Below are 23,971 nucleotides of genomic sequence, written 5' to 3' on the forward strand. Positions count from 1 at the left end.
ACATCGGGGAAACCAAGCGGAGGCTTGGGAACCGCTTTGCGGAACACCTACGCTCGGTTCGCACTAAACAACTGCACCTCCCAGTCGCGAACCATTTCAACTCCCCCTCCCATTCCACAGACGACATGTCCATCCTGGGCCTCCTGCAGTGCCACAATGACGCCACCCGAAGGTTGCAGGAACAGCACCTCATTTCACTTGGGAACCCTGCAGCCTAATGGTATCAATGTGGACTTCACAAGCTTCAAAATCTCCCCTCCCTCTACCACATCCCAAAACCAGCCCAGCTTGTCCCCGCCTCCCTAACCTGTTCTTCCTCCCCCCAACCCCCCCTCCCACCTCAAGACCCACCCCGATCTCCTACCTACTAGCCTCATCCCGCCCCCTTGACCTGTCTGTCCTCCCTGGACTGACCTATCCCCTCCCTAACTCCCTACCTACGCTCACTTTTATTGACTCCATCCCCGCCTCTTTGACCTGTCTGTCTCCTCTCCACCTACCTTCTCCTCTATCCATCTTCTATCCGCCTCCCCCTCTCTCCCTATTTACTTCAGAACCCCTTTCCCCTCCCCCATTTCTGAAGAAGGGTCTAGGCCTGAAACGTCAGCTTTCCTGCTCCTCTGATGCTGCTTGGCCTGCTGTGTTCATCCAGCTCTACACCTTGTTATCTCAGATTCTCCAGCATCTGCAGTTCCTACTATCTCATTAACTCATCCCTCACCCATTCTCTTCCCTCACACCATAATAGGGCGTCCCTGGTCTTGACTTTCCACTGCACCAGTATCCAAATCCAAAAGATCATGAGCCACCATTTCCACCACATCCAGAAGGATGCTACTGCCAGACACATGTTCCCCTCCTCTCCCTTGTCAGCATTTTGCAGTGGCTGTTCCCTCCTGGACATCCTGATCTACTCCTCCTCCATTCTGAACACTTCCCCACACTCCCATGGTACCTTACCATGCAATCACATAAAGTGCAACAGTTAGCCATTTACTACCACTTGACTCACTATCCAGGGCCCCAGACACATTTCCCAGATGAGCCAGCAATTTGCTTGCACTTCACTCTATCTAGTCCTCTGTATTTGCTGCTCACAATGAGGTCCTCTCTACACTGGGGAGACGAAACGCAAATTGGGTGATCGATTTGCAGAGCACCAATTTTTATCCGTAAAACTAACATCACGCTTCCAGCTGCTTGCCACTTCAGCACCACAGTTCTCCATATCAACTGTTCTGTTGAGGGCTTATTGCAGTGCTCCATCAAGGCTCAGTGCTCGGAGAACAGCATCTCATCTTCCTCGAGGACCCTGCAGACTTCAGGGCTCAAAATTGAGATCAATAACTGATCATGTCATTCCATGTCCTTTACATATTCCCAAACCATAGGCCCTGTCATGGCATGGACAGTTTTCAGCATATCCAGCACATTTCCTCTTAGATATTGTCTCCATTATCAACTTCTGATACATGATACGGCCATTTGCAAACTCCAGATACATTTAATTTGCAATCAAGTCATTAGCAATTTGCTACACATGCAGATTGAAGGTTCTAAGGATTAGATTCTAGTCAAAGGTGATTTGCAACATGTCCATGGTGCTTGCAAATTGAACATGAGCATTTCAATGATGTTGATGTTGGCAGCAATGATGTTACAAAAGGCTACTGCTGGCCAAAGGAGAACCATTATTCATGCAACTTTGAAGAGTGCTATGGAAGCCACCCAGCATTGCTTCATCATCTGCCGCTTAAGTGTTCCAATTGTCTGTACTGAATGTAGTCAGAAGTTGAATGTTTGATGTCGTTCTGGGAAAGGAATGGTGTCGAACTGCATGCATTTCTTTCTTGATCACATTGAGTGGACGCTCAGCCAGAATAGCACTTTAAACAAATTGCTTGAAGGTGGATTGATGAGAAACACATGTCCCTTGTTATCTACATTATGGAAAGGAGTGACAGAAGTTCTTAGATCTCAGAAGAGTCATCAGAAACATACTCTGCAGATGAGACTTAGCACACTTCTCACTATCGTGGTCCAACTCATCCATGCCGACCAAGTTTCCTAAACTGAACTAGTCCCACTTGCCTTTGTTTGGCCCATTTCCATCTAAACCTTTCTATTTATGTACCTATCCAAATGTCTTTTAAATGTACCTGCATTGACTATTTCCTCTAGCAGTTCATTTCACATACAAATTACCCTCTGTGTGAAAAAGTTGCTTCTCAGGCCCCTTTTAAATCCTTCTCCTTTCACCTTAAAAATTGCCCCTAGTTTTGAACTCACCCACCCGAGGGAAATGACCTTTGCTATTCACCTTATCTATGCCCCTCATGATTTTATAAACCTTTATAGGTTGAGAGATACGCAGGCTCTGCATGTCCTGGGACACTGTGATGGAACTGTGACAGAAATTTGGAAAGCAGCTGGAGGAGTGGGAGCACATTCTCTCCCAGTCTCTGTGAAGGTAATTGCTGCTTTGATTTCGATGTTACTGGCTCCTTTCCATTATTAAATGATGGGATTGCTCAGTTACGCATCTACAAGGGCATCAGGTTTGTGATCACTGCCATCTTTGCAAGGTCACACTGCCTTATTTCATTTGCCTATGATGAGGTCAGTGCTGCAACCCAGATTACAGCTGGGATCCCCAGGTGTAGGTTACCATCAACTGCACACACCTGATTCTTAGATGACTGTTCTATAATGCTACAGAATTCATCAACAGGAAGGGATTCCATCCAATTACAGTTCAGGTTATCAGTGATCGATGTTGCCACTTCTTGCAGGTGTATGTCCGCTCCACTAGCACCTGACACGACTCCTACATCCTGCAGTATTCTTGAGTACTGCATACCTGGTGTAATTGAGGGTCCAGAGCCCTTATAAGAGTGGTTACTGGGAACAAGAGCTAACCACTGCAAGCATGGCTCATGACGCAATTTCTTAGAATTAGAATCTAAGATCTTGAATGATGCAGAGTGCAGATTTAATGTTGACATGTCTCAAATAGATAGAGCAGACTATTGTACTGTTGGTTTGGACACAGTGTGCCACAATATCTTGGCGTGCTGTGCTCTGTACAATTAAAGTAGGCAATGAGGCAAACAGAATCACATATCATTGAATCCCTACAATGTGGAAACAGGCCCTTTGGCTCAACACATCCACACCGATCCTTAGAGCATCCCACCCAGACCCATCCCCCTATAACCCACCTAATCTACACATCCCTGAACATTATGGGGCAATTTAGTATGGCCAATCCATCTAGCCTGCACATCTTTGGGCTGTGGGAGGAAACCCACGCAGACACGGGGAGAATGTGCAAACTCCACACAAACAGTCACCCGAGGATGAAATTGAACTCGGGTCCTTGGTGCTGTGAGGCAGCAGTGCTAACCACTGAGCCATCGTGCCACCCCAATAGAATCCCTACAGTGCGGAAACAGGCCATTCGGCCCAAACAGTCCACACTTACTCACCTAAGCAGATACCACCCAGACTCACGCCTTACCCCATCCCTGTAACCTGCACTTCCTTTCCTTGAACACTATGGGCAATTTAGTATGGCCAATCCACTTAACCTGCACATCTTTGGATAGTGGTAGAAAGCTGAAGCACCCAGAGGAAACCCACACAGACACAGGGAGAATATGCAAACTCCACACAGACAGTCACCAGAGGCTAGAATTGAACCCAGATCCCTGGTGCTGTGAGGCAGCAGTGCTAACCACTGAGCCACTGGTGCAGTCTTCCAAAGAGGAGGATGAGGACATTGAGGAGGACGAAACTGTCCTTGTCCATGACAGAGCTGAGCTGCATCAGCTGCCATAAATCAGACAAAACCTCATTGAAACTGCTTCTAATAAGTGAGAGCTGGATGCAACAGACTATCATGGATTGTAAAATATTCGTTAGCCAAGATAATTGGTTTGTATTATTGGGGTGAACTTGAAGTTGATTGACTTTATTTGTGTTTGCTTTTGGTGTCTGTAAATAAAAGCTTATTTTTGGGTGTATCCAATTGCTTGTATGTGTATGATGATCCCCTACTAAGACAATGACAAATTACAGGTGTACAATGGGTACTGGAGACAGGGTAGCAATGACTTAGAGAATGTTCAGACTGAGCACGTAGCTTTGTGTACAAATAAAGTATATGATATAAGGGCAGTGACTAGGGTGAAAGAATGGAACTGTGTGTGTGTTGGAGTATCAGCCATGTTGGCTATGTGCATGGACAGTGTGGATTTGTGACTGCTGTGCCATGACTATGCTGGTGAGGAGCAAAGCTGCATTGTCAACGCTTGTCAGAATGCTTACCAGTTTTCAAAGATAGCATGGGTTTCAGGAATGTTGGTCTTTGAGCAAATATAGTAGAATGGCGCATTGTTCTGGGCAGGTACATGGTATAATGGGTGCAGAAATGGACAGGATTATAGGAACAGAGTAGGTAGTTAATGCAGCGAGTTTGGTAACAAATGGCTAGAAAATTGACAGGGCATTGCAATGGAAATCCCTTCAGAAAACTCAACATAACACAGCCAAAAAAAATAAATTTTAACACTCAAGTACAGTCCATCCAGCTGTTCCACTTTATCAAAAACATATGTCACTTTCTCAAAGAACTCCAGAAAAATCAGTTAAACATAAGTTCCCTTTCACTATAACCATGTTGACTCTGTCAAATTTTAAATTTTCCTGTGCCCTGCTGTAACTTATAGAGTCATAGTCATACAGTCACACAGCACAGAAACAGACCCTTCGGTCCATGCCGAACATAATCCTAAACTAAACTAGTCTCACCTGCCTGCTCCTGACCCATACTCCTCCTATTCATGTACTTATCCAAATGATTTTAAACATTGTAATTGTACCCATATCCACCACTTCCTTGGGAAGTTCATTTCACATGCAAGCCATCCTCTATAAAAAATTCGGCCCTCATGTTCTTTTAAATCTTTCTCCTCTCACCATCGAACAGTCCTTGTGGAGATGAAGTCCCGCCTTCATTCTGAGAATAACTTCCATCGTGTTGTGTGGCATTATGACTGTGCTAAATGGGACAGACTTCGCACAGATCTAGCAACTCAAGACTGGGCATCCATAAGGCGCTGTGGGCCGTCAACAGCAGCAGAATTGTACTCCAGCACAATCCGTAACGGCATATCCCCCACTCAACCATTACCATCAAGCCAGGGGGAAAACCCTGGTTCAACAGAAGGTGCAGGAGGATATGCCAGGAGCAGCACCAGGCATACCTAAAGATGAGGTATCAACCTGGTGAAGCCACAGAACTGGACTACTTGCATGTCAAACAGCAAAAGCAGCAAGTGGTAGACAGAGCTGAGCGATCCCACAACCAACAGATCAAATCTAAGCTCTGCAGTCCTGCCACATCCAGTCGTGAATGGTGGTGGACAACTAAACAACCCACTGGAGGAGGAGGCTCCACAAATATTGGGGAAGAGCCCAACACATCAGTGCAAAAATTAAGGCTGAAGCGTTTGCATCAATCTTCAGCCAGAAGTGCTGAGTGGATGATCGATCTCGGCCTCCTCCAGTAGTCCCCAGCATTACAGATACCAGTCTTCAGCCAATTCAATTCATGCCACATGATATCAAGAAACGGTTGGAGACACCGGATACTGCGAAGGCTACGGGCCCTAACAACATTCTGGCAATAGTACTGAAGACTTGTGCTCCAGATCTTGCTGCTCCCCTAGCCAAGCTGTTCCAGTACAGTTACAACACTCGTATCTACCCGGCAATGTGGAGAATTGCCCAAGTATGTCCTGTACACAAAAAGCAGGACAAATCCAACCTGGCCAATTACCGCCCCATCAGTCGACTCTCAATCATCAGTAAAGTGATGGCAGGCAACATCAACAGTGCTATCAAGCAGCACCTGCTCAGCAATAACCTGCTCAGTGATGCCCAGTTTAGGTTCTGCCAGGGCCACTCAGCTCCTGATCTCATTACAGCCTTGGTTCAAACATGGACAAAAGAGCTGAATGCAGAGGTAAGGTGAGAGTGACAGCCCTTGACATCAAGGCTGCATTCGACCGAGTGTGGCGTCAAGGAGCCCGAGCAAAACTGGAATCAATGGATATCAGGGGCAAACTCTCTGGTGGTTGGAGTCATACCTGACACATAGGAAGATGGTCGTGGTTGTTGGAGGTCAATCATCTCAGGTCCAGGATATCTCTGCAGGAGTTCCTCAGGGTAGTGTCCTCAGCTAAACCATCTTCAGTTGCTTCATCAATGACCTTCCCTCCATCATAGGGTCAGAAGTGGGGATGTTTGCCGATGATTGCACAATGTTCAGCACCATTTGTAACTCATCAGATAGTGAAGCAGTCCGTGTTCAAATGCAATAAGATCTGGACAATATCCAGGCTTGGGCTGACAAGTGGCAAGTGACATTCATGCTACACAAATGCCAGGTTATAACCATTAACAATTAGAGACAATCTAACCAGTGTCCCTTGACATTCAATGGTGTTACCCATTCAGTCCCCAACTATCAACATCCTGGGGGTTACCATTGACCAGAAACTCAACTGGACTCACAAACAATGGCTACAAGAGCAGGTCAGAATCTAAGAATACTGCGGCGAGTAAGTCACCTCCTGACTCCTCAAAGCCTGTCCACCACCTACAAGGCACAAGTCAGAAGTGTGATGGAATACTCCCCACTTGCCTGGAGGAGTGCAGCCCCAATAACACTCAACAAGCTTGACACCATCCAGGACAAAGCCACCCGCTTGATTGGCACTACATCCACAAGTATCCACTCCCTCCACCACCGACATGCAGTAGCTGCTTTGCACACTATCTACAAGATGCACTGCAGAAATTCACCAAAGATCCTCAGACAGCACCTTCCAAATCCACGAAGACTTCGATCTAGAAGGACAAGGGCAGCAGACATATGGGAAAACCACCACCTCCAAGTTCTGCTCCAAGCTACTCACCATCCTGACTTGGAAATATATCGTCATTCCTTCACTGTCGCTGGGTCAAAATCGGGAATTCCCTCCCTAATGGCATTTTGGGTCAACCTACAGCTGGTGGACTGCAGCAGTTGAAGAAGGCAGCTCACCACCACCTTCTCAAGGGCAACTCTGGATGGGCAAGAAATACTGGCTAACCAGCGACACCCACATCCCACAAATGAATAGCGAAAAAAACCTTAAAAATGTGTCCCCTAGACTTGAAAACCCCATCCTAGGGAAAAGACAACTACCATTAACTTTATCTATACCCCTCATTATTTTATAAACTTCTATAAAGTAAATCTCCTACTCTCCAGTGAAAAAGGCCCCAGCCTATCCAGCCTTTCTTTATAACTTAGACCTTCTACACCCAGCAACATCCTTCTAACATCTTTCTTATGACAGATTTATGTTAACCGAACTGTGGATTCCTCTTCCTGTCTTCCTCCATTTTCAAAGAAAAGAGTTACATTCACGGTTTTCCAATCAAATGGAAATCTAGGAAATTTTTGAAAATTCCAATCAACACATACACTATCTTACTACCCATTTGTTCTGAGACCCGAGGATGAAGTCTGTAGGAAGCAGGCACTTGTCATAGAAATATAGAAAATAGGAGGAGGAGTCGGCCATTTAGCCCTTTGAGCCTGCTCCTCTAGTTATTATTATCATGGCTGACCATCCAACACAATAGCCTGTTCCCACTTTTCCCCATATCCTTTGATGTCTTTAGCCTCAAGTGCTATATCCAACTCCTTCTTGAAATCTATATATCAACATGCAGCTCCAACAATTTGCTCTGTACCACATCCCTGGTGTTTGTAATTTTGAGTTCCCTCCTCCCTTCTACTTTTGTGATTTACAGCTTTTTTTGATGTGTTACTTGTATCGTCTGTAGAAAAGGCCAATGCTAAACACTTGTTCATTTTATCTACTATCTCCTTATATTCCTGAGCTTTCAAACCAGGGCCTAAGCAACTAAAGGCACAGCGACCAATAACTACTGGGAACGCATAAGAGGCCAGCGTTGGAGGAGCACACATATTTTGGAACGTTGTAGGATTAGAGGTGATTATTAGGTGACAATACAGTGGGATTTAAAAACAAAGACAAAAATTTTAAAATCACAATGTTGCTTCAATGGGAGCCAATGTAACTCAGCAAGCATAGGGTGATGGGAAAATGGAATTTGCTGCAAATGGCATAGCAGCAGAATTTTAGATGACCTCAAGTTTAAGGAGTCTAGAAAATAACAAAGGAATGGTTGAGAGTCATCCTTTATTTGCATGTGAATAGTACTTGACACTAGTCCAGTTTCCTCAGAGCCAGCTCTCAGAATGAACAGAACTTCTCACACTCCTGTTATATGAGTCAGCTAAGGCTCCCTGACTGGGGATGTTAACCTGGTCCAATCAGGGAACTCATATTCTATGAGGTCCACCTGACTGACCTAGTTAAAAATCACTGCATAGTCCTTCCCCCTCCAAGTCCGGGAACATAGGCCTGTTTAAGGTTCTTGTGAAGATTTGTAGCTCAGGTTCTGGATGAGGTTATTGGCTTGCTTGCCGAGCTGGCTGGTTATCGTGCAGATGTTTCGTCACCACGCGAGGAAACATCATCAGTGCGGCCTCCGATGAAACGATGTTGTCATACTCCGTTTGGTATTTATATTATCCGGTCTGTTAAGTTGGGTTGTGTCATTTCCGATTCTGTTCTACATGGATTTGTATATGGGATCTAACTCCCCATGTTTGTTAATTGCATTACGGGTTGAAAACCAGGCCTCTAGGAATTCCTGTATGTGTCTGTAGTTGGCTTGAGCTAGGATGGTCACATTGTCCCAGTTAAATTGATGGCCTTTATTGTCTGAGTGCATTGAGATGAGGGTAAGTTTGTTGTGTTGCTTTGTTGCTAGTTGGTGTTCGTGTATCCTGATGGCTAGTTTCCTTCCAGTCTGGCCAATGTAATGTGTGTTGTCGTCATTGCAAGGTATTTTGCAAACTACGTTGGTGCTGCATGTTGTGGGTATGGGGTCTTTGGTCCTTGTGAGTGTTTGTCATAGTGTGGCTGTGGATTTTTGTGCACTACCAATAGTGTGGCCAGTGTATTGGGGCAAACTGTGTCCTCTTGGTGTTGTCTATCTAGTAGGCACCTGCAGCTGAAGTTGTTAGGATTTCTGTTGTTAGCAAAGACCTTGTATAGGTCTTGTATAGGTTTTCCTCCTTCCCGTGTAATTCTAGCATGTTGCAGTGAGTTGTGGCCTGTTTGAATAGTGTCCTAACACAGCTTTGTTTGTGAACATTTTGGGTGATTGCTGTGGAAGTGTGGGCTGCCTTCCTATATACTGTGGTTTGGAACTCCCCGTTGGTCATTCATTCTACCCAGATGTCCAGAAATGAAAGTTGGTTGTTGTCTTCCTCTTGTCTCATGAATTTGATCCTGATGAAAATGTTGTTGATGAGATGGTGTGTCTCTTCTAACTTGGTGCAATTAATGATGACAAACTTGTCGTCCACGTATCAGATCCACTGTTTTGGCTGTATGAGGGGCCTGTTATTTTTCTCCCTCTCCTGGGGCATTTTCACACTGAGTCCAGTTCCTACGACTCAGCCTTAGATACGGGCGGTGTGTACTGCACTGCAGCCTGCCTCTTGCGCCCAGAGCATCTCGGAAGAAATTCATCCTTTTCTTCAGGCGGTAAAGGCATCGAAGCTGCAACATCCACCATGTCCATCTCGGACTCTGAGGTTTCTTTGACTTTTGATGGAGGGGGAGAACCCACGGGTTCCAGCTGTTTTGAGGAGCTGAGTATGTTTTGCTCTTGCCCCGTTTGTGAATTTGCAGCTTTCACGTGGTTCGTGTGCTCGTTCAGGACCGCCTCATCCACCTAACCCTTGTACGTCACGGGACCTCACATCGACCATGCCCCTTACCCATGTGGGGCCATTTCTGTGGTTTCGTCACTAAATTTCATCCCTTGGAGTAAACTGTCTCTCTCTTTTAGAGGAATCGTGTCTGGCATTGGCATTCCTGATGCCGTTTCACTCTCTCACACCCCATCCTCCACCACCACCACCCCCACCGGCCCCCCACCCTACCCCCCAAGGTCTGGGAAGTTCAGATTTAAGCTGGTGTGGAGCCTTCTCCACATTAGCAACTCTGCTGCAGTTATTCCCATAGTCGCATGAGAGGTAGTCCGATAATCAAATAGAAATCAGGAGAGTTTGGTATCGAGTGACGCTGTAGGCTCTTTCTTTAAACCTGTCTACAAAGTTTGGACTGCTGTTTCTGCCAGACCACTAGACAATGGATGGTATGGAGATGTCCTTATATGCTGAATAGCATTCAACCTTTGGAAATAGTCAAATTCTTTGCTCGTAAATGATGGCCCGTCGTCTGCTACCAACACTTGCAAGAGCCCATGTATTGCAAAATATGCTCACAGCTTTTTGATTATCGTCCCCATGTTTGACAAATAAACTCTATGCATGTCCAACCACTTTGTGGAGGCATCCACAATGACTAAGAACATTGAGCTCATGAAAGGGCCAGCACAGTCGACATGTAACCAAGTCCAGGGTATACCTGGCCATTCCCATGAGTGAGGGGGAGCTGCTGGCGGTAAATTTTGTCCTTGTTGGCATTGCCATCCAATGTTTGAATCCAATCCTGGCCAGTAGACATAACTTGTCACTAACATCTTCATTTTGGACACCTTTAGATGACCCTAGTGAAGTCTAATCATTATCTGGTGGTGACCTTTGCTCGGGACAATCACTCTTGCTCCCCAGAATAAAATGCCATCCTCTGTAGTGATCTGGTCTCACCAAGGCCAGAAAAGTTTCAATTCTGGTTGTGATCACCCTTTTGTTTCCCCATCACCATCAGATGTTTTAGTTCTGCAGGACCAGAACATTTTTGTGACCACAGTCTGATATTGTCAGCGGTGACTGGAAGGATGTCCAGAAAATAGAAAACCAGAACAGATTCTTCCAGTGGCTGCACCAGCGATAGTGTATCTGCCAGTGGAAGGCAGTTCAAGGCATCTACAATTGTTACTTGGCCTCCCGGACTGTGGTCCAGCTTGTAATTGTACACGCTTAGAATGAAAGCCCACCACTGAATTTGGCCTTAAATGATGGGCGGCACAGCCTTGTCCTCTTTGAGAAGCCCTAGCAGAGGTTTGTGGTCTGTCACTGTTACAAACTTGCATCCACAAAGATATTGGTGGAACATTCTCACACCAGAGATGACCGCCAAACCTTCCTTCTCTATCTGGGCATATTTGCGCTCTGCATCAGCCGAAGTCCAGTAAGCATATGTTATTGGGCATTCCTCTCCATTGGACCATCTATGAGTCAATACTACCCTGATACTATGCGGAGAAGCATCGCATGTCAGCCAAAGACTTAATTTGGGATCATAGTATGCCAACACCTTAGATGAGACAGCTGCTTCTTTACTTCCCTAAACGCTACGAGACCATTTCCAAGGCTGATAGATTTTCAATAGCAGACGTAATGGTGCAAGGATGGAGGCCAGGTTATGTACGAACCTTCTGTAATAATTCATCAGTGGGAGCCGGGACACCTTTGATCACTCTCACTTTATCTTCCAAAGGGTGTAGAGCAGTTTTCTCAACTCTGTAGCCCAAGTAGGTCAATTGGGGTGCCTGGAACATACATTTTTCCTTCCTAAGGCATACGTCCACCGAGAAGAAACATCTAAGGATCATGTCCAAGTTCTCTAAGTGCTCTTTATTGGTCCTCACTGTTATTGGCACATCTTTCAGATAAATGGCAACCTAGGGGAGACCTTGTAAAATGCTCTCTATAGTCTGCTGAAAAATGGCATATGTTGTTGATATCCCAAATGGTAGTGTTGTATATCGGTACAAACACTCATGAGTATTAATTGTAGTATAATTCTGGGAATCCTAATCTAAATGGCTGTTCAGCCAATCTAGGTGAATCTTTCTCAACCAATTTTGCCACATCAGGCTTGGGACTGAGCCTTTCACTTCAATCAGTGGTAACTGAACCAGACTGGAACCGAAGTTGCACCCTCAATCTGTAAAGGTTCCCTGGCATAAGTTCTCTGTGTAGCCGTGGTCTTATGGAAACTTAAAGGAAACTTAAACAGAGGGAACTTCATTAACGAGTGGTTCTGCAATCACTAATACAGCCACACTGGTATCAACCTCCATAAGAACTAGGTGACCATTTAATGAAACATTTATTTTGACTGGTACTGATTTGGATGTTGGACATAGGTGGGCTTTTCAGGGTGTGCCCTCTTCTGGATGCTGGCCTATGAGTTCTCTTACTCAATTACACCCAGTGGAACTCTTTTGCTGTCTCCAGTCCATATACTGGTAGCAACTACAATGGCTTGCTGGCCCGGACTGTGAAGAAAATTTTAACCATTTGGCTGATGCTGGCTTTGTTTTGTGGTTTTGCTGTGGGCTGACCCTCTGTTCAGGATATGTCCGTAACGAGACTATGCAATTGTCTTCACTCAAGTGGTGTCCCCCAAGTTCAGTTAGCTTGGCAAGGTTGTCCGTTTCCATCAGAATACCTCATATGCCCCACTTGTTGCATTGTCTAATGACAAAGCCAGTTTGAAGTCAAGTTCAGCTTCAGCTAGTAGGCACTTTTGATGGTTACATCATTAATCCCACATAAAAAATGGTCTCATCAAGGGTTCAACCAAAGTCACATGCCTCTGCCAGTTGTCTTAAACTCGTCAAAAATCTTGACATGGATTCCCTGGCTCTTGAATTGTCAACTAAAACCGATAGTGTCTCAGAATTAGAGGAGTCTTGGGATCATAATATTCATTAACTAAATTCATCAACTCTTGAAAGGTTCTCGTATCTGGTGACTCAGGAAACGTTGATAACCTAATAACCGAAAAAGCTGTGGGTCCACAAGCTGTAAGGAGAATTACTTTTTGCTTTTCTTCTGTGCCAATGCATTCTTGCCACATATTAGGCCCAGTCTGCAATGGCAGGATTGAACAAGTCAAGCTTCCCAATTGATGGCATGATGCCAGAAATGTTTACCCCAATTCAAAGATGACTGTTGCAAGTGAGTTTCTTCAGGGGCATATTTTTATCTCTTGTCACCATTGAAATAACTCCACACAGGCCAGTATCCTGTCACTAAGTCACTCTTATTTACACATACATGGCTTCCTCAGAACCAGCTTTCAGAGTGAACAGAATCTCTGACCCTCCCATTTATACCTGTCAGCTATACCTGCCCAAATCAGGAACACATTCTATGAGGTCCACCTGGCTGATCCCATTACAACCACTACAAGTAGATTATTGAACAGGTATAGCAGGGACTGCAGATGCTGGGGTCAGAGATAACACAGTGTGGAGCTGGAGGAACTCTCTTCCTACAAAAATAATTCACATCACACCATTTATCTACCATTTGTTCGTTCTTCTGAAGTTTAACAATATCTTCCTCATAGTTCAGAAAACATAAAAGTTTGTATTGCCTGGAAATTATAACATTTTGTCCTGTTGCTCAGGTCTAAGTCATTAATATGAATCAGTAAGGCAGTAGACCTAGCACTTTCCTCTGCGGAATCCCACCATAAACATTTCCTGCCAGCCAAAACATCACTGCTTCTCTGTCATTCAGCTAATTTCTTGTTCATGCTACTATTGTCCTTTCATTCTGTGTTCTCTAAGATTGCTCATAAGTCTGTTCTGTTTGGAAGATGATTACCAATGTATCAACTATCTCTATAGCAACCTCCTTCAACACCCTGGGATGTAGACTATCAGTCTACATTGTCAACTTTCAGCTCCGTTAATTTCTCCAGTAGAAACTTTCTTACTATACTAATTTCCTTCAACTCCTCATTTTTCCAACACATTTCAATCTCTAATTCTGGGAGGTTTCCTGTGTATTCCTCAGTGAAAACAGACACAAAGTAATCATTTAGCTTCTCTATTGTTTCTCCATGCCCTAATATAAATTCTTCTGACTATTCTTTCAAAGGACCCACATTTTACTAAACACCGCAGGCCAGGCAGCATAGAAGAGCAGGAAAGTTGACATTTCAGGTCAGGACCCTTCTTCTGAAGAAATGTCAACTTTCTTGCTCCCCTGATACTGCCTGGCCTGCTGTGTTCCTCCAGCTCTGGATTACTGGACAGGGTGAAGAATTATTTATGTACATGTAACAGACAACAGGGAAAAAATGTAAATTGAGCTAAATGGTTGTGCCATTATACAAACATGGTTGCATGGTAACCATAACTGACAACTAAATATTGAAAGATATTCAATGTTTAGTAAGGCAGACAAGCAAGAAAAGGAGATGGAGATGTGCTATTAAGAGATGGGAGCAGTGCTTGTAAAAGAAGAACTCAGATCAGAAGAACAATCTGTGGAATCTGTTTGTGTGGAACACAGAAACAGGAAGGGGTAGCAGAGTTTTTTACAGGCCATCAACTACTAGCTGTAGTGTTGGTGTGATGGTACCGTACCTTTAATAGGGATTTATTTCCCTGGGTTCTCTAGCTTCCATTTCTTTCTCCACAGTAAAACTGATGCAAAATATTCATTTAACATATTTCCCATCTCCTGAGGTTCAACATAAAGACGACCTCATGGATCTTAAAGGGGCCCTACTATCTCTAGTTGTTCTCTTGCTCCTCATGTACCTGTAGAATCTCCTTGGATTAAACTTAACCTTATTTTCCAAAGCTATCTCATATCCTCTCTTTGCCATCCCGATTTCCCTCTTTGGAATGCCCCTTTACTCTTTATACTGTTCAAGAGATTCATTTGAACCCAGTTGCTTATATTCGACATATGATTGTAATTATTTCTGACTAGAACCTCAATATCTTTTTTGTCCATTGTTCTCTAATCCTATTGGCCTTACCTTTCACTCTAACAGGAACATAAGGACTCTGAACTCTCGTTATCACACTTTTGAAAGCCTCCCATTTATCAGGAGTCCCTTTATTTGCGAACAGTCTACTCCGATCAATTTTTTAAAGTTTTTGATTCATACCATTAAAATTTGCCTTTACTCCAATGAAAAACTTTAATTAAAACATCAGGAACACAGTACCTTACACTTGCCTTTAAATAAGAAAATATTAGGGTCTAGGCTGTCTCCTTGATATATTTTGAGGGGGACTGGTTTGGTCCATAACATAAGGGCATGGTATAAACTGGAAGATGAGAGAAGCTTATAGCATGTGCTACACAATAATCATGGGTGACTTCAATGGCTAAACAAATTGAGCAATACAGCAATGGAGTTTTTGGAGTCTCCTCAATGTGGTTTTCTAGGGCAACATGCTATTTTGGATCTAGCACCAAGCAATGAAAATGGGTTAATTAATTATCTTATTTTAAGATAATTTTCATAGATGTGTGACCACAATATGATGGAATTTTACATAATGTTGCAGAGTGAAGTTGTTCATGAAGCAAGGAGGTTAAACTTGAATAAAGGAAACTATAAAGCATGACGCACAAGCTGGTTGAGATAGATTGGGAAAAATATGTTAAAAAGCATGACTATACACTGGCAATGAACAGTCTTTAAGAACTATTATCCAACTTACAGCAACTATGTATTGCATCAAGGTGCAAAAACTCAAAAAGGATCAGTCAATTGTGGTTGACAAAGTTAAAGATTGTACAAGGTTAAGAGAAATGGTTTAAAATTGTCCAGAAGCAGTAATAAATCTGATGATTGGAAAGTTTATAGAATACAGCAAAGGAGGACAAAGTAATACTAATGCAAAGAAACATAAAAATGGACTGTAAAAGATTTTGTAGGTATGTTAAAAGGAGACAGTTGGCTAAGACAAATGTGGGTCCTTTGAAAGGATAGTCAGAAGAATTTATATTTGGGCAAGGAGAAACAATAGAGAAGCTAAATGATTACTTTGTGTCAGTTTTCACCGAGGAATACACAAGAAATCTCCCAGAATTAGAGATTGAAATGTATTGGAAGAATGAGGAGTTGAAGGAAATTAGTATAGTAAGAAAGTTTCTACTGGAGAAATTAACGGAGCTGAAAGTTGACAATGTAGACTGATAGTCTACATCCCAGGGTGTTGAAGGAGGTGCCTATAGAGATAGTTGATACATTGGTAATCATCTTCCAAACAGAACTGGCTTATGAGCATTCTTAGAGAACACAGAATGAAAGGACAATAGCAGCATGAACAAGAAATTAGCTGAATGACAGAGAAGCAGTGATGTTTTGGCTGGCAGGAAATGTTTATGGTGGGATTCCGCAGAGGAAAGTGTTCGGTCCACTGCCTTACTTGATTCATATTAATGACTTAGACCTGAGCAACAGGACAAAATGTTATAATTTCCAGGCAATACAAACTTTTATGTTTTCTGAACTATGAGGAAGATATTGTTAAATTTCAGAAGAATGAACAAATGGTAGATAAATGGTGTGATGTGAATTATTTTAGTAGGAAGAGTGAGGACAGCCAGTAAAGAATTACGGATAAAAATTTAAAGGCTATGTGGGAGTAGCAGAACTGAAAGTATATTTCCACAAATTACTGAATGTTGCAGTACAAACTGAGACAGCAATTAACATAGGATTCTGTAGAGTACGAAAACAAAGACATTATCATAAACTTGTGTAAGACACTGGTTGGGCCTCAACTGGAGCATTGTTTGGTTCTGAAAATAACACTTCAGAGGAATGCAGAGAAGATTCAAAAGAATGGCTACAGAAATGATAAATTTCAGCTTCATGGACGAATTGGACAAGTAGGGCCTGTACTCCTACAGAAGAAATGATTGAGAGAGTTTTAATAGAAATATTGAAAATCATGACAAGAGTGCACAGAACAGATAAGGAGAAACTGTTCCCATTTTTGGAAGGATCAAAACCTATAGAACATTAATTAGAGTGATTTGTTTTTGTTTGCTCACAGGTTATGGGCATCTCTAGAGAGGTCAGCATGAAGTTCCCTTACCGGAATGCCCTTGAGTAGGTAATAATGAACTGCCTTCGTTAACCAATGCAATTCATGCGGTTAGGTACACCCTCGGTGCTGTTAGGAAAGGAGTTCTATCCAGTGACAGTGAAGGACAGTAGGATTGTGCATGGTTTGGACAGTAACTTGTATAGAATAGTGATCTATGGCTCTCAGGCTATTGCTTGACTGGTTGTGGGACAGCTCTCCCAAGTTTGACATAAGCAAGCAAACGTCAATCATGAGGTCTTTGCAGGGCTAACAGATCTGGACTTCCTGTTTTCATGCCTGATTAGATTAATCCCCTTTCTTTTTTGGATTTTGTAGCAGCTTCGTACAATTGAATGGCTTGCTGGCTATTTCCAGAGCACATTTTAAGAATCCCCCATGTTGCTGTAGGTCTGGAGTCACCTGTAATTCAGGCAAGTTCAGGACCGCAGACAACCATCCCAAAAGGACATTTGTGAACTTGATTTATTTCATGAAAATCAACAATAATTTAAAAGGTCTCTAGTACAGATTAGCTTCTTCATGCCATATTTATTAATTGAATTTAAAATTGACCAGTTGTCTTGGAGGATTTGAACCCATATTCCCAGAGCAGGCATCTAACCCAATGATGCTGCGACTAGACTGCCCTTTCCCCCAATTTTTGATTGGATAAAGAAATAACATAACATGAGGAAACTTCTTTTAAAACATAGGGAGTGATCAGTATCTGGAATGCACTGCCTAAGAGTATAGTGATAGCAGATTTGACATTGAAAAACAAAGAATAGTACAATTGCTGGAAGAGAAAAAAAACATGGCTATCAATAAAAGGCAAGGCAATGGGAATAAGTGAGCTTTTCTTGCAGACAGCAACCACAGACATGGCAGCTAAATGGTGTCCTTCTGTTCTGTAACTATTCCATGATTCTGCAATTTTATGATTTTGACAGAGTTTCTGGAAATATAGGCTTTTCAATTTGCTTTCAAATGTTCTCTGATTGGTCCATGTTATTTTTATATGTTTCACACAAATACTCCAGGGAATATATTCTGAGTGTTCACATAGTCAAAATTCTGTAAGTATACTTAGCATTCATCTCATCCAACACAGATGAAATTACAATAGTAAGTACAAGATCAGTGCATTAAGTTAAAAGATGTATTGTTAAGCAATATCGCATATCAGCATTTAGGACAACAGATTTGAGTTGGGCACTATAAAGGACAAATTATCACTAGACACATTGAACAAGGTTTTGATTTGTCAAGAACATTACCTTGGATATTTCTGATCATTATAATGAGTGATGCTAAACAGTATGTTTTGCAAAATATTTTGGAATAACACTCAAATTGCTTCATATAGTAGAAATGAATAGTGACTAGTTGTTTTCAGATATATTGTGATTGCCTTGTTTTAAGGTTTCACATACATAACTGTAATGGAAATTAAAGAAGATTTTGTATGCAAAGGTTACAACAAGAATAATGCGACACTTTCAAGTTAGTACCACAAGGCATATTTTAACAGGCATGAGTTTTGAACACCATAAATTACCATATCAGCAGCAGAGACTGGAGAAGAACCAGGTACACCCTAAGGCCTGAGAGCAAACTAGATAATAAACAGACACCTGTAGACAGGATAAGAGAAATACATGGAATGGAAGATTACTGTTTATTCTACAATAATGAAATGTAAACAATGCATATTTATAAAGGTTAATGATTTTCCGCATGTTTTGGAGAGCTGTCAGACCAAGATATGACAGATATGGGAAATAGATATGGTAGACAGTGCAAACAGAGCCGAAACAGAGTTAGGCAAAGCCAGGACAAAGTGATAGACAGAATTTTCTTTGAATAAACATGAAGTTAACCTCCATCCTTCACTCCTCCTGTGGTTTGTGTAAGGAGTATAACTACAACATTTGCCGTAGTGATCAGATCCTTCGGTTGGCCCTGAAAAGGGGTGTGTGTATTTAATTTACTACTCCCAGTTAGTGCAGTAATCCAATCCCTGAGAACAGCCTGGTCAAGTATCAAAAGAACCTGAAGGGAGAACTCAGCAGGGCTGTTATCTGTGACCAGATAGTAGCTGAAGCCATGCTGCCTGTTAGTAAAAATGTTGCTGAACTGTGAGATGTTGTTGTGGTCAATTACCCCCAGCAGATGAGAAGCAGAATGATCCACAGAAGTTGAGGATTAATTTGTTTTGAATTTGAAAAGCAGCAGTCTTTGATCAAAGTTACCATGGCACTAATATTTTAAAATGTAACTGACAGGTAGTTTAAAGGAAAAGTTAGGGCCATAAAATCATACAGCACAGAAGAGGCACTTTGGTCCATTGAGTCTATGCTGACTTATCTATATAAATCACACTTATCAGTACTTTTCCCATAACCTCAAATATTACAGCGCTTCAAGTGCTCATCCACATTGTTTTTAAAGGTTGTGAGGTTTCCTGCCTCTACCACCCTCCCGGGGAGTATATTCCAGATTCCCACCGGTCATCGGTAGTGGAAGTTGTACTGGAAATTGTAGAAACATGCAATGGTAATTATGAGCGTGTCCTTGATAAGCTTTCAAAAGAGTTTATGAGAGGAACAACTGAGTTAGAAACAGTCTGGATTAAGTTTGCCTATGATGCCTACTTGCGTGCTTTATAGCTGGATAAAGAAAATAAAAAGCTGCAGAAACTGGCAAAAGAGCTGCAGGGTAAAAACAATTACTAGCAGGAAAGTAATGTCATCAATGTCATGTGTAATGCAAGAAAAAAGCTGCAGGTAGACCCAGCATTGCAACTAGACAAACTGGATATAGGCCATGAAACAAACATTTTCCCGAAGTTAGTTAAAACCAAAAAATTAGTTGGAACTGCTATCTCACAAGACTAGGCAGATAACATTAGGAACATAGTTGAGAATACTTCTTCCACTGTTCCATTTCTATGTTTTGAGAACAGTTGATGTGTAATGTCACCTAGGAACCAAGAGGGGTGGACAAAGGGGTAGGACTCATGCACAATTAAGGAAGAGATCACGTTCCTCTCCTCCAGTGGAGTTAAAAAAGCACCCTATGAAAATCAGACTGGCAACTCACTGAATACAATGTTACAATTACAGCATCCCTTACAGTTGACTGAAATCAGTATTAAAACAAAGGGTAATCCAAAACTATCACCAATTCAAATACTAATTCAATAAAAGAGAATTTATCTCTGAACTGTATGAACTTACATTTAAACAGGGATCATTTTAAGCGCATTAAGAAAAGGTCATTGTCCTGTCCCTTCTCAAACCAGCACAGGGTTAGTTCCCTCATCTGACAGCATTTTTAAAAATTTTACCAATTGCATTCCATATTGCTAATTCTGTGATTTTGGATAAGACTAAATTTTGAAATCCTAAATTTACAGGTATGTTTATTCATTGTCTAATGAGCTTCTTCAGGAGCCACAGTGGATATTATTTGTGTTTTGAAACAGGTTTCAAGAACACAGTGAGCTTTATTATGTTATCTATACAACACTATACAGCACAGGAACAGGCCCTTTAGCCCATTAAGCCTCTGCCGATTCTTATTCCTTACTTAGACGCACTGCTTATTGCCAATATGTGGTTTTTATCCCTCGGTTTGTCTCCATTTCATATGTCTATCAATATAGGCCTTAAACATTGCTAAGATGCCTGTTTCGACCACCTCTACTGGCAGTATGTTCCAGGCACTCACTACCTTCTGTGTGAAAGGTTTTCCCTGCAATTCTCCCCTAAACTTTCCCCCTCTCACTTTGAACCTGTGTTCTCTTGCAGTTGACCTTTCTGCCTTGGGAAAAAGCCTCTGACTATCCACCCTATCTATGCCTCTCATAATTTTGTAGATCTCTATCAGGTTGCCCCTCAGCCTCCGTCTTCCCAGTGAAAACAATCCCAAGTTTATCCAACTTTCCTCATAACAAAAACCCTCCAGAGCAAGCAACATCCTATAATCAAGAAATGACATATCTAAACATGTATGTTAGGAAAAATATAGAGTATCAGACTGAGATCGAACAGACATGGGACAGATGTTGAACCAAGATTGGATAAACATGCAACAGAGACGTTGAACAGAGAAGGAACAGAACTAGGCAAAGCCAAAACAGGATATTAGACAGAATTCTGCTTCGCCAGTCTAAGATTGTTTAAAGAAACACAAATTCTTGAGTCCTCCTACGGTTTGTCTAGGGAGACCATAACATTAACTAAATAAAAACTTCACTCATGGTATTAGTTTCCCTTTAAACAATTCAAATACTTCCCGTACATTTCTGAGGTTGAATGTGAAGGCTTTAATTTGAAAAACTAATGTATTAAGAAGCATTACCCTTCTCTCATCAGTTGCATAGTGTGCCGAATACCACATATTACGTCGCATATTGGCAGTAACAGATGAATCACTTTCAAATGGCTCTTTTTGCTCTTCTTCTTCTCTGTTGTAACTTTCTTCTTCCATATTCTGTAAAGGTAAAATGAAATATAATTTTGAAGATTACATCGATATATATTTAGAAGATGTACAGTGCATGTAGTGTAAGGAATACTCATGTAATTACAAGAGGTACAGACAATGAAGATAATTTAAATGAACAAATATGTAGTTGAGGTGGTTAGATTTAGAGTAGCTTGGAAGACTGGATCTATAATTTAAGGCATTATATGTAGCCCATTTTATGCCATAAATATGTTGTCCAGTTTTCTACTATTTATATATACTTCCAGCATGTTTTGTATTTTGTGCTGGGAGTGCGACGGTGATGGGGTGAGAACAAATTTCCTGAGCAGAACTTTTAAAGGTACAAATCCAGCTTATACCTATATATACCTTATATAATATATCCACTTTCTGCCCTTGGATAAATATACCTATTGTCTCATGTCGCATTTCTTGAGCAAAGGTCAATCAAAATCAATCAACTTAATCATTTTGATCCTTGTAAACTACTGGTTAGGCTGCATGAGATTTGGTTTAAATAAAAACCGAAAGAACTGTGGGTGCTATAAATCAGGAACAAAAACAGAAGTTGCTGCAAAAGCTCAGCAGGACTGGCAGCATCTGTGAAGAAAAGAATCAGAGTTAATGTTTCGGGTCCAAAGGGTCACTGGATCCAAAATGTTAACTCTGATTCTTTTCTTTGTAGATGCTGCCAGACTTGCTGAGCTTTTCCAGCAACTTCTATTGTTGATGAGATTTGGTTTTCCTGGGTGGCCATGAATTCACTCAGTCTACTTTGAGTTCAGAAGAAGAATCATTTTTGAACCTGAAACATCAACTCTTTTTCCAATGATGCTACAAGATCTGCTGAGTTTTTCTGGCATTTTTTTTATATGAGAGTTGGTTTTCTTGGTTGGCACAGGAGTCAACAATCTCAGGTCAAAACAGTACAAGGAGCTTCAGACAACTGTCAGACTCTTATGTTGACCTGCAAAGATTCCAAAACCTATACTGAGGAAGAAAATGTAGAGGAAAAGATCACAGAAGATATCTTCTCACTCTCATGCACCAAGTAGGGAAACAAGAACATGTTAACGAAGACATTGAACCAGGTGATTCACAAAGCACGAGCAAGCCAAGAGAATGAATAATGTTTGGCAATGTTCTTCCTGGAAGCTGAAAAGAAGGCTGTCTATATCTTTGAACTCTCAGCATCAGAACCTGAGTGTTCATCCGAATAGAAGAAATTTGAGGACCATTATACTTACCTGCAGAATAAATTCAATTGCCTAGGAACTGATCTGCAGTCTACTGCACACATTTATAGAAATATTAAACCATAAGAACCAAAGAAACAGGAACAGCAGTAGGCCATTCAGCCCCTCGAGCTTTCTCTGTCATTCAACAGGATCACGGTTGATTCAACATTCCTCACATCTACGTTGAACCATTTTCTCTGTAACCCTTGATTCCCCTACCAATCTAGAATCTATCTCAACCTTAAATGTACACAAGAAGTCTGCCTCCATAACGCTCTGTGGCAAGGCGTTTCAAAGACTCAACCACCCGAGAGAAGAAATTCCCTCAAGATTTTCTTAATTACAGGCATAAATAGAAACTATGGCATCTTTCCTGGAAACTGTGACAGTCCCTCCGTTCAGAAGCTGTCCAGAAGCAGTTTTATCCCCTTCTCTAAGGGGTACAAACTTGAGTTATAGGCAGATTAGGAGGTGTTCTGACAAAGGGTCACTGAACTCAAAATGCTAACTCTGATTTCTCTATACAGATGATGCCAGAGCTGCTGAGATTTTCCAGTAATTTCTTTTTTCATTAGAGATTTGACAACACCTCACATAACAGTTTTAAACAGTGGGGATTACTAGGTTGTTGTCACTCAAGGGTTTCTGACAGTTATTGTTATGTCACTGATTAATGGAGATATAGAGATGCAGGATCCAGTGGAACGGCAATGACTGAAAGCAAGTTGTCTGAACTGTATTTTCTCAGAACAGCAGTACTTGCCAAGATCACTACAAATGTACGAGCCAGCACTAGGCTGCCCAAACACAAATTCCAAAAGTGCAACATGCAGCTCTTCTCGCTCAGATTCAAGCTACCATGAGAGAAGGGAGATCTTAGTGTCATTGCTATTTGTGCAACAGTCATAGTTAGGCATCTCTAGTGATACAAACCCTCAAGAGGAATGTAGAAGATGAATATGGATGAATGCAGCTTCAAAAAAATGCAAGAAGCCTGACACCATTCAGAACAAAGCAGCACTTCATTGGCACCACATTGCAAACAGTCAGTTCCTCCACAACCGACACTCAGTAGCAGCATTGTGCACCAGCAAGATGTACTGCAAAAAAATCACCAAAGCTCCTTAGACAGCACCTTCCAAATCAAGAACCACTTCCATCTAGAAGGACAAGGGCAGCAGATCGAATGGAGTGCCATGGTTTGCAATTTTCCTGCCAGGCCACTTACCACCCAGAGGTGGAAATATATTACC

The 23,971-nt window shown here is 42.0% G+C and overlaps 1 protein-coding gene across 1 annotated transcript in view; it reads right to left on the minus strand.

Moving 5' to 3' along the window:
* The window catches only part of LOC109920528 (piezo-type mechanosensitive ion channel component 2-like), a 696,943-nt gene that overhangs the window by 246,747 nt on the left and 426,225 nt on the right, over positions 1–23,971 (minus strand). The window contains exon 12 of the mRNA XM_048596193.1: positions 21,352–21,483. Coding sequence (XP_048452150.1) covers positions 21,352–21,483 — 132 coding nt within the window. The remainder of the gene's footprint in view (positions 1–21,351; positions 21,484–23,971) is intronic.

The sequence above is a fragment of the Rhincodon typus genome, chromosome 4 (genome assembly GCF_021869965.1).
Source record: "Rhincodon typus isolate 14 chromosome 4, sRhiTyp1.1, whole genome shotgun sequence".
NCBI classification, from domain to species: domain Eukaryota; kingdom Metazoa; phylum Chordata; class Chondrichthyes; order Orectolobiformes; family Rhincodontidae; genus Rhincodon; species Rhincodon typus.